Source organism: Syzygium oleosum, unplaced genomic scaffold (genome assembly GCF_021117445.2).
Source record: "Syzygium oleosum isolate NSW1041296 unplaced genomic scaffold, Sole_v2.1 Sole_v2.33, whole genome shotgun sequence".
In the NCBI taxonomy this organism is placed as follows: domain Eukaryota; kingdom Viridiplantae; phylum Streptophyta; class Magnoliopsida; order Myrtales; family Myrtaceae; genus Syzygium; species Syzygium oleosum.
Window position 1 is genome coordinate 924,320 of NW_026607517.1, and position 12,270 is coordinate 936,589.

General features: G+C 44.4%; 1 protein-coding gene across 1 annotated transcript; it reads right to left on the reverse strand.

Moving 5' to 3' along the window:
- Positions 1-9,824: 9,824 nt before the first annotated feature.
- On the reverse strand, positions 9,825-11,155 carry LOC130135435 (uncharacterized). The gene has a single exon (XM_056304703.1). It carries the CDS (start codon positions 11,153-11,155, stop codon positions 9,830-9,832), a length of 1,326 nt encoding a protein of 441 aa, XP_056160678.1. The 3' UTR covers positions 9,825-9,829.
- Between the last annotated feature and the right edge of the window lie 1,115 nt (positions 11,156-12,270).

The window sequence follows — 12,270 nt, forward strand, 5'->3', positions numbered from 1 at the left end:
CAATAAGAAATGATGCATGCTGACGTGAATAACACATACCTAGAGTTACTTACCTGACAGGAGTGGTAGCGTAATTCAAGGCATGACTCCGACTTTGTAGGTTGTTTGGCAAATGTCGGGCTCATCCCAAAGGTATTGCACGATGAACGATGGACTTGTAACTCAACTCAATTGGGACACACGAAGGGTAGTTCGAATTACCTGGATATCGTCGAGGTAATTGAAGATGGTGATCGATAGACACTGGATATCATCGAGGTATCTAGAGATCAAAGAATGGAAGACTATTTCGAATATCGGATATCGTCGAGATACTCGAAACGGACCTTCCGCTGAACGCCTGGATATCGTCAGAGGCGTCCAGTGATAACCTAGCGAAACGGAATTTATCCCACCTTTTGTCGAAATACCCGGATATCATCAGAGGTACTCGAGAAAATTATTCATTAGGAACCTGTATATCATCAGAGGTGCCTAATGCGGGGCTTTCTCCAATTTGCTAGAAAGGGGGCTTAACAAGGTGCCTAGTTATCATCTGAGGTACCTAGATATTGCCAGAGGTATTTAACAATTTGGCGAACAGAGGGGCTAGCCCAAGTGCTTGGAGATTCCTTAACAAAGTACCTGGATATCATCAGAGGTACCTGAAAAGGCTTGATCAATAGATGCTTGGATATCGTCAGAGGCATCTAGAGATCGCAACAAAATGATCAAATATGGGGCACGACGATTGCTCGAGCGGGTTAGGGATACCTGGATAGTCACGAGGCATCCAAGGGATAGAAATATACTTACCTGGTGATATCTCCGACTCTTGAGGGCATGTCTCTTTGGACACGGTTTTAGGCAACATGTAATATGCATTCATGGACAATCAAGAACACATATACTCATGCACTATAAATTCAATCGATTTTCATGCATGACAATTTTGTCAAATCAGCATCACTAAATTTCAGGGAAAATCATGATAAGACAACTTTGAACTCACAAGTAGGTGTCTTGAAAATGTTAAATGAGGGACTTTCGGTTCGAAAGGGCTTTCACTCACTCTCATCAAAAAAAAGGCTGATTTATGAGAATCGCTCTATCTCACCATCATCATGTCGACAAGGGTCTGAGTATTCTCGCAAACAGTACGACCTTACCAATCCGAGAGGTCTTTGCTGGGACCGTAACGTGGGCTTGATCAATGGCTTAGCAAAAGGGGACTCATTGAGTCAAGGCTATTGAAAGAAAATACTACGCAATCGTCTCCGGGTTTACAAGTCAAGAACCCTGCAAAATGAGATAGAAATGGACTTGCTCGCACTTCTTCGAGCTAAGCTTATAAACATCTGAATCCTTCGTTAGTTCAAGTGCCATAATCTGAAGAGATTTTGTAATGGACGTAACGTAGGATAGGCTCATGGGTTAAGAAATGAATGGATCATTAGGCTCAAAATGTGTATAATTGGGGTGAATGAGTTGGTGATCATCTTAGCATTGTCACCGATCTTCTTCTCCATCCTCTGGAATTGTCTTTTCAATAAATGCTTCATTGGGCTTGAATTCACCATCTCTCTAAACTTGTAGGACTATGACTATCCCATTGAGGATGATTTTGACACACTTATTTTTCCATTGGGCATCGGCCTTGCTTTTACCAGGCACACTGCTTTTTCTTGCCCCCCCCCCTTTTTTTTTTGACACTTTGACATACGTTGTTTACAATGTAAACATTGGCCAACTATACTCATTGAATGACTCGCCATTTGGACTCTCAAGGATTTCTGTCTACTATCGACATTACGAATATCTTTGCTCGGCGGTGACAACTTTTACCTTACCCCAGTGTGGGGGATGATCACCAACTGGGTTTAAGAAACGAATTTGCAGGCTCAATTGGGCTTAGCAAAGGATAAAGTGTGTATAGGATAGAGAAAGAAATGCTCTTCGTCATCCTAAGGCACTTGAACTTTGTGTGAATTCATCTGAAAAAGCAACACTCGAAGATTGATGTAAGTGAGAGCAAGATAATTTCTATTCATTTTTTCACCTTATAATGCTGACTTACCTCTAGTTTGCCCCGATGTGGGGTGGTTCTTGACAGGGGTAATTTGAAAGAATTTCTCCAAGTGTTTAGGCTCAAAGTGGCGAAACAATGGATAACCTGTGGTGTTTGTGATAGAGAAATGAACCGCCTTTCGTCACTTCGGTTGCCGTACCTTTTGCGAGATAACCCTTTACCTTGCAGATATGGAATTTTTCCACTCAACTCATTGGGGATTAGTGCATGGGACTGTGTATAGGATAGGGCTTGCCTTTCATCATCCCAATGTACCTCATTCAACACATTCAATTCATTCCACATGAGTTATCAGATTGTCCAAATAGATTCCCCTTTTGAAATCGATGATGCAGACCAAAATAACCATGCAGAATTTAAAGCCAATGCACACATCTTAACTTGAAATTGATTGAAACCATTTATTCATCAGTGAAATGTTTGCAATTTAGAATATAAAACCAAACACTTGCAAACTTTTGCTGCAAAATGTTAGATTTTATCAAGGGTAATACATCTTCACAGCATCAGAATTAACAGGATTGGAGAACTCACGACCATCCATTTCTGCGAGAATCAGGGCACCTCCGGGAAGCACCTTTTTAACCACATATGGACCAATGTAGTTTGGGGCAAATTTACCCCCAGGAACAGGAAAGACTGGCAGTACCTTCCTTAGGACTAGGTCATTTACCTCGAAGTGTCTTGGACGCACCTTTTGGTTGAAGGATCTAGCTATCCTCTGCGATAGGTTTGGCCAGTGGCAAATGGCTTTCAATCGTTTCTCATCAATCGGGTTCAAGCGATCATGCCTTTGTTGCATCCATTACGCCTCGAGACAACTCCACTGAGACAAGACTCGCAGGGAAGGGATCTCTACTTCGACGGGCAGGACTGCTTCCATACCATATACTAAGGAAAAAGGGGTTGCCCCGACAGAGGTTCGGATGGAAGTCCGATACGCCATTAGTGCAAATGGCAACCTTTCATGCCAGTCACGATAGCTTTCAGCCGTTTTGGCCAGGATCTTCTTGATGTTCTTGTTAGCGGCTTCAACTGCTCCATTCATCTGTGGACGATAAGGAGATGAATTCAAGTGCCGGATCTTGAACTCGTTGAACAACTGATCTATGAACTTGTTGTTCAAATTTGTCCCATTGTCGGTGACAATAGCCTCGGGGACACCATAACGAGCGACTATATCTCGCCTGATGAATCTTACAACATTCCTTGCAGTGACGTTCACATAAGATGCCGCCTCAATCCACTTGGAGAAATAATCAATCGCGACCAAGATAAATCGGTGTCCATTTGATGCCTTGGGATTAATTGGGCCAATCACATCAATGCCCCACATTGAAAAGGGCCATGGCTCAGACAACTGATGTAGTTCTGTCGGGGGAACATTTATTTTATCCCCATGAACCTGACAGCGATGACATCTTCGAACATGTTGGATACAGTCACTTTCAAGACTGAGCCAATAATAACCCAACCTCATGATCTTCTTAGCTAGCATGTGGCCATTCATGTGTGGACCACATATCCCCTCGTGTATTTCTTGCATGATTCTGGTAGCTTCAGCCGCATCCACACACCTCAGCAGGATCGAATTGTAGGATCTTTTGTATAGCTTTTCACCACTGACAAAGAATTTTGAAGCCATTTTCATTATGTACTTCCTATCGGCAGGGGTGCTTCCCTCAGGAAATTCTTGTCTCTGGATATATCTCATGATATCGTAATACCATGGCTTTTCGTCAGGTTCTTCAGTCACAATCATACAGTAGGCCGGTTTTGTCAGGACTTCGATCTTCAAGGGTTCTACCTCTAATCCACCGGTCACTTGCGGCATGGATGATAATGTAGCTAGTGCGTCGGCGAAGCCGATTATGGGACCTCGACAAGTACTCAAAAGAGATATCCTCGAATTCCTCTATAATTTCTTCAAGGTATTCATGGTACGGCACTAGTTTGGTGTCTCTCGTCTTCCATTCTCCTACAGTTTGAAGAATAATTAGAGCGGAATCACCAAACACTTTCAACTTGGTTATCCCCATTTCCACTGCGGCTTGGAGTCCGAGGATGCAAGCTTCGTACTCGGCTATGTTGTTGGTACGGGGGAATACCAACTTTCTTCGCTCTTGGATAATGTTGCCCATCCGGGGATATTAAAGCGCCCAGGTCTTGGAACCAGCCAAGTTTACAGCTCCATCGAAAAACATGGTCCATGCGTCTTCTTTTATTACCAGAATGCGATCTTCTGGAGAATATCTATCATCATCGGGGATTCCAGGATTTTCGGCTAACACATCACAATTACTCGGCCTTTAAGCGGCACGTGGCATCGTCTGGACATCAAACTCGAAATTAAAATCTGCCATTTGGCTAACTTCCCTACCAAAGCCGGTTGATCAAGTAAATACTTGATGGGATCGTTCTCAGTCACAAGCAAAGCCTGATGATGCAGTGTATATTGTCGCAGCCTATAGAGCACCCATACTAGTGCAACGCAAGTCTTCTCGGCTTCAGGATAATTCAACTCCGAAATGGTGAACTTCTTACTTAGGTAATAAATGGCTCGCTCTTTTCCATCTTCAGGATTTTTCTGGGCTAACATCGCACCTAGAGACTCGCTATGAATCGTGAGGTAAAGGATCAAAGGCTGGCCCGGCATTGGTGGGACTAGCACTGGTGGTTTCATCAGGTACTGTTTTAATTCGTTAAACGCTTCCCGACAATCATCGTCCCATTCTACTTGAGCATTCTTCCTTAGAAGTTTGAAGAATGGCTTAGCAGTTTCGGAGAGCTGAGAAATAAAACGGGCTATGTAGTTCAATTTACCCAGGAGGCTTCGCACTTCTTTCATGGTCGATGGAGGTTGTAACTCACATATAGCCTTCACTTTGGAGGGGTCAACTTCAATACCCTTACTGCTTACTATGAACCCGAGTAATTTGCCCGAGGTTGCTCCAAACATGCACTTCGTTGGGTTAAGACGAAGCTTAAACTCACGAAGTCTCTCGAATAATTTCTTCAAGGTATCGACGTGACTCTTCCCGGACTGAGACTTGGCGATCATGTCATCGACATAGACCTCGATTTCCTTATGCATCATATCATGGAAAAGTGTCACCATTGCCCGTTGATATGTTGCCCCGGCATTTTTAAGGCCGAAGGGCATGACCTTATAGTGGAATGTTCCCCATGGAGTGATGAACGCTGTTTTCTCCTTATCATCGTCTTTCATTTTTATCTGATTATAACCCGAGAAACCATCCATGAAGGAAAACAGCTCGAATCCAGCAGTACTGTCCACTAAAACGTCTATATGTGGCAATGGGAAATCGTCTTTAGGGCTGGCCTTGTTTAGATCGCGATAGTCGATGCAAACCCGAACTCGGCCATCTTTCTTCATGACTGGCACGATGTTGGCCACCCAACTGGGGTATCGGGTGACTTCAATAAACCCTACTTTCAAAAGTTTCATGACCTCCTCCTCTATCTTCTTCGAAAGTTCAGGTTTGGTTCTTCGCAGCTTCTGTTTCTTGGGCGGCATGTCCGGATTAGTAGGTAGACTATGCTCCACAATAGAAGGGTCTAAACCTGGCATATCGGTATACGACCAGGCAAAGATATCCTGGTAATCTTTCAGCAGTTGGACCAAGCGTTTCGATTCACCTTCGGGAAGGGTTGCCCCTATCTTCACCTCTTTGGGTTCTCTGGAATCACTCAAGTTGACAGTGATAGTTTGGTCTACCGTTAGGACTTTAGGTCTTTCATGATGCTCTAGATCGCGCTGAAGGTCCGAGGAATCTTCGAGTTCATTGATGTCATCGAGATCAAGTTCGGTGGCACATAATTCATCAGATTGGACCGTTTCCATACCCTCACGTGTCACAAGATTGCCCCTGAAACATAAAGTAGGGGGTTCAGAAGGACAAACAGGGCTAAACAGTGTATTTTTATTTCTTTTGATTTTTTTTTTTCGAAATTCTTTTCAAAAAAGTTTTAACACGAGGAAGCATGAAGAAGCCCAGGCCTCAGGATTCTCCTTGGACTATATTTTTATCGGTTGGATATCATCACCGGGCTGGTTTGATGTACCTCAACATGCCCTCAAAAATGAAAATAACTTGTAATTTCATTGATTATCACCAAATGAATTACATTTATTGGAATGGAAATTGTAACAATCAAGTCCTAGAAATGAAAAGTCCTGAAAAGCAGCTCCCGAGACGGGGCAAGTCCTAGAAAGCAGTAAAAATTCCCACGCAGGGGAGTGTGCGAAAAAAGTAAAGGTGTTACTCTTGCGGGCCAGTGCCCATTCTCTCCAATGATCCTTCCTCGATAGCTCCAATGAAGAAATCATCGAACAAGGCAGTGATTCCATCCATTGCATCATCGGGATCTTGTCATTAGAGGTGTTGGATCATCCATACCTCCCCGTCCATCCGGGACTATGTCACGGGGGTCAACATAGAAGCTCGGGCGCCGAGTATTTCACATAATAATCGAACTTGCCGCTCGGTTGCCCCAAAGTGTCGATCACCTCCTTCTCTTCATGCATCATTCTTGCAGGGCCTGGGAATGTGGCGCGGATGTGTGGAAGCAACCTACCACGCCCAAGCTCTCCGTTATTTTGGGTAATTCCACGCCCACGTTCTTCAACATTCGGCTCTTCTTCGGACCGCTGTCTATTCTGCCCATCTCCTCGACCTCGACCTCGACCACGTCCACGTCCACGTCCACATCCCCCATTATTTGGCTCGCTTGACCCCTGGTACCCCAACCCAGTAGTGTGGGGCCTCCGAGAGACTTTCACCGGTTGGCGGATACCTTGACCATTCCTACCAAGGCCTTCACCTGGAGTAAAGCCATGGGACACCATTACTCTGCCAACCATGACTGCAGCATTTGACACCTCAGGTATGGGCGGTGATGATCCTCTTGACGCATGTATGGTTGATACAAGCTCGAGCGACTGATAGCTCGATTCTATTTTGCAATCCGGCTCAACATAGGGGATAGCCGTTGCATGGTAAATTGGATGCTCTTCTTCACCGTGGACTGTGACTAACTTTCTCTCCACAACGAACTTCACCTTCTGATGTAAACTGGATGGCACAGCTCCGGCAGTATGAATCCATGGACGACCCAGCAGAAAATTGAATGCAGTGGGAATGTCCATAACTTGAAATAGGATGTTGAACATTGTTGGTCCTATTTGTATATCAAGGTGGATTTCTCCCATCACTTCTTTCTTTGTTCCGTCAAAGGCTCGCACGGAGGTCTTCGCAGAATTTATCCTAGAAGGATCTATCTTGAGGCGGTGTAAAGTCGCCAAAGGACAAATGTTCAAGGCTGATCCGTTGTCAATGAGTACCGGGCTACATGCGAGGCCTTGTATTTGTGAGAAATGTAAAGTGCCTTGGTATGCCCCCTCCCTTCCGGAGGGAACTCTTCATACGAAAAGGCTATGAGGTCCTTGAGGAGTATAGAACCTACAAATTCCTCCAATTTGTCATGATCGATCGTCTCGGCACGTGGACTTCACTTAACACCTTCATTAAGGCCTTCGATGCTTGACGGATGTGCAGGTAGTTCAAGCGAGAGAGATTTGTGCGGGCATCTTGCGCAATTGTTCAACTATATTGTATTCGCTAGCCTTAATCACAGCTAGAAACTCCTTGGCTTCTTCATCAGATATGAGGTTTTGCGGGTTGGGCATTAGCTTGGCCATAGGTACGCCCGAGATCGGTAACCAAGTCGACATCGAGATTGTAAGACCAAGGGGCTGCCTTATTATCACCGTACTCATACGGTTGAGGTATCTCGATCACTATCCCTTCATCGGTTGTAGGCATGCTTACTACGATCTCTTCATCACCGGACGCGTCTTCAAGCGGAGGCATGTCTTGAGGGCGAGAGGTCGAGCTTGTCCTTCCCGGTGTTCAATGTAGCAAACTCCTCGTCCCAATTAATAACCACTTCGGAGATTGTGGAGACGATGCCAGTGTGATTGGCATAGACAATCATTCCGGCTTCTACCATTTCGAAGATTCTTTTCTTCATGACAGTCAGAGGAGGCGCCTCATCACTCGGGTAATAACCGGCTTTCACCAACTCACCGTAGACGTCGGCGGTGTACACCTTGACATTCTTGATTCGACTAGCATCAAAACTAAATATGGCATTCACATTGCCCGCATGATCAGGGAGCGGGTTGCTCACGAACATTCGGCTTAGTGGGTTGAAAGGAAAATGCCTTTGTGTCAAGCAAGTTACGGATCCGATGCTTGAGAGTGATACTGATCATTAGTTGAATGCCCCACTTCACCCATATGATAATCACATTTCTTGGACGGATCGTAGTTATAGAAGCGCTCGGGGTTGGGCCTCTTTGGCTCAGTGGTAAGCAAACCTTTCTTCCGGAGGACCACCAGCACTTGAGACAACGACCCGGGGAGGGGGGTGAATTGCCTCTTGTTGTTCCTCCTCTGAGAGGGTTGACGACCCGTGCTATGTTGTTGAGTTTCTGCTACTTGGATTGCTGGGACAAGGTTAGCATTCCGTCGGCCCGTTTGGGTATAAGTCGCATTCACTTCAAGTGGGTTCCTTCTCCTTCCTTGCACCAAATCTTTTGGTCGAGGAAGATGGCTCCACAAACCACCCATCTTTCACCTCTATCTCAATACTGTTCGCCTATGGGGATGAGTTGATTGAAGTTGTCACGGAGTGGCTACCATCCGATTACGGTACTCAAGCGGGAGAGTTTTAATGAACATCCTCTTCAATTCACTTGTCTATAGGTTCGGGATAACTTTGAGCGGCTATATTTCTCCATCGATAGCATAATCTTTGAACGACTCGGTCTTTTCATCGAGCACGCTCGAGGTCATCGCGGGTGGGAATGATGTCCGTTATGAACCTGTACTGCTTTAGAAATGCTTCACTAACTTCCTTCCAGGTTTTGAAGCCATTTATCTTCTTCATGAGATACCAATTCAAGGCAGGACCCGTCAGACTTGCTTGAAATGCATGAATCATCAGGAGTTCATTTTCAACGTACGGGGTCATTTGTACGTGATATAGCTGCAGGTGGGCCTTTGGGCAGGAGGTGCCATTGTACTTGTCAAAATCTGGCATCTTGAACTTCTTCGGGATTTTGATCTGTGAGTAAAGAGATAAGTCAATTGAGGGTGAATCATGTGAGCCTTCCAGTTGCTTCACTCTCTCTTCAAGCTTGTTGACCCGTTCATTAGGTTTGTCCTTATTGACGATAATCTGGACGGGGTCATCTACTAAATCAGGAAGATCGTCATCTTCCTCACTATCGGCATTCTTTCCACCTTTCTGCTTTGGGGCTGATGCCTCAGGGGATGCAGGAATGGGAGCCAGTCGAAAGGCTTTAATCTCGGCAGACATCTGTTGCATTGCAGTGAGGACTTGCTTCATTTGGTCCTCAATGCCAACGACACGATCTCGTAAGTCAGTTTGATCGGCCATTCTAGTTCTTGACCGTGTACGAATAGGCGATCGTGATCGGTCCGTAATTACCTGATTTCACGGATAAAACAGGCATACATAAGTGTCAAGAAGAATCACATGCCGATCCATGACATCGGTCTAACCGCTTTGATTAAAAATGACATCTTTATTGAAATGACGAAATTTTTTTACAACGACTATAACTTGAAATCACTTAAATGCAAAAACAAATGACTCAATTCCTAAACAACGAATCTAGAAAGAAAAATATCTTAAAAGACACGAGCCATTTCATTTGGCTTGATCAATATACAACTGGGATGTGATTTCCAAACGTAATCGCTTATTCTCCTTGGCCAAGTGTGTAACTTGCTCTTGTAACTTCTCAGCTTTTCTCTTGAGACATCTTTTCTCAGCACGGTTGGTGATCTTCTCAGGCACCATTGGTATCTTCGGGAGTAAATTATCTGGAATCTTGTGTCGTCGAATGTATTCAGCCGTAGCATAGTACTTTCTTTCTTTACCCTCTAATTCTTTTTCGGGCCATATGAGCATTTGTGGATGGCACATATCCCACAGCGACTTGATTAAAGAAATGTTATCCTCATGGTCGAGGTCTCCGTCGGTGAAGTCGACTCGAATTGAATCAGCTTGCTTCAAAGCTGGGGGAAGCTCTTGCACCACTTGATACTGGCGAGTCACCCTAGTTGGGTAATATTCCATTGCCCCAGTGAATCCCAGTAAAGGGATTGGGCCAACACGTCCACATGTGAGTCTGGCCTCACGAACTTGGAACCATTTAGCATGCCATAGGAAACATTTGGACTTTGGATTTTTAAAGAAAGCCAGCCAATTGGAATAATGATAATCCGGTGCATGTTTTTGTTTATTCTCAAATCTCATGATAGGGTGATCAGAGTTGCTAACTTCACGTATAATCATTAGACCACCAAACCCTTTTAAGTGGGATAAGAACCAAATTTGCAAAAGTTCAGGAGAAGCACGAAAGATTTTGTCTCCATTTTCTTTAAATCGAGAAAGGGAAAGAAAAGTTTCTGCCAGGAGGGCATTAACAAAGTTCATTCCCCCACACACTTGTCCCACTAACTTAGCAATCAAAGGATTAATAGCATTCTTGCAGTGAGGGAAAAGTATAAACCCAAAGAAAGCTAGTAGGAAAATCCTTCTCATTTGAAATGAAGTGCCATTTTGAAAACATTCATCAAGAAATGAAAATGGGCAAGTATTGCGGTGACCTTTTAAAATTTTTCTTATCTTTTCTTCCTTGATTCTCAGAAAATCAGATAAAATCGAGACAGGATTTATTCCAATAGGTGGACTAATTAATTCTAATTCCAAAGGTTTTCCAATGGCAATGCTATATTCTTCCAAGGTCGGAGTGAGCTCATGCTTACCGAAGATGAAAGTAGTCGTCTCTGGACACCAACAATGGGCAAGTGCTTGAATGAGGCCGCCATGAATGTTGATACGCAACAGAGGGAGGAGTCGGCCAATTGTTAATTCCACGAACTCACGACCAGCTCGGTCTAGCTTGTCCCACCACGCGTTGAGTTCCTTCTTGGGAGGAAGAATAAGTCGAATGTCGGAATTTCCCATTGTATATTGACCAAGACTTGCGATCAACCTAATGTCATGGACCGACAAAACAATACGATAAAGTAAATAAATTGCGAAGAAAAAGCTCAAAGGACTTACTTTACCAATAACCGGATGGCAATCACATAGACATACGCATGCTACGTGGCTCGATTTCTACTCTAGAAAGCTTAACAAAGTGGAGCCACGGGGATGATCGGACTAGCCGCGGGCATGCGGACTAAGTCGGGTCCTCGTAACTCCGGCATCGTCAAAGAGCCGACCCATGTCGCGGGCATGCGGACCGGGGTGGTAATCTCTTTGACATCAAGAAAGAAATATCGGGATTGAGATGGGCAACTCGTACCGCGGGCGGACGGTCGGAGTGGTATCCATCTCAATACCATCCTAGGTGATCCTATGCGGCCCGGAGTCCGGCGACGGTTGTGTGTGCTAGAGTGTAGTGAAAATGCACGGGCATGCACAAGATCATATGCAAACAGCGCTTCAATATCAAAATTAAAACATCCAATCTCAACACCTCCCCGCAAGAAAATGGTTAACAAACACTCCACCCCTTATACCTCCCATTCTGCAAAAACATTTAACACCTAAAATGTTAGGGACGTACTTGGGATCCTCGCTGCCAAACAAAATATTTTTTTTTTGAAAAGAAAAACTGGCCTAAGTCCACTAAGAGTTTTAACTCAATTCCCCGGCGGAGTCGCCAAGCTGTCGCGACCTAAAATTTCTCTCAGGCTAATGGATTATTAAGACTAAGCCTAACTCGGGCCCTCCCAAGCCCTACCAATTCGCAACTTAGGGTTTAAGTTTTTAACATGCAAAAGTTTTCGTACTTGGAGTCGCCACTAATCTATTTATGGTAGGTCGATTAGAAACCTAAATAAAACATAGGGAGATATGTTTTATTCCTACGAACCAGAGATTCTAAGCTCGGAGACTTGGTTACGCTAGATCTAGTCTAACGCCCTTTCGGTACCTTTTCTTTTCAAAAAATGTTTTGGCAGACAGTTTGGATTCATTTTAACTCAGTCACTAGCATGTGAGGTGATCATGCGGGTGCGCAAACCACCAAAGTAACACCCAAGAAAGCAGTAAATAAATAGCAGGATAAC

Excerpts from the sequence above, each read along its gene's own strand:
- LOC130135435 (XM_056304703.1), bottom strand. The coding sequence starts at position 11,155 with ATGGGAAATTCCGACATTCGACTTATTCTTCCTCCCAAGAAGGAACTC.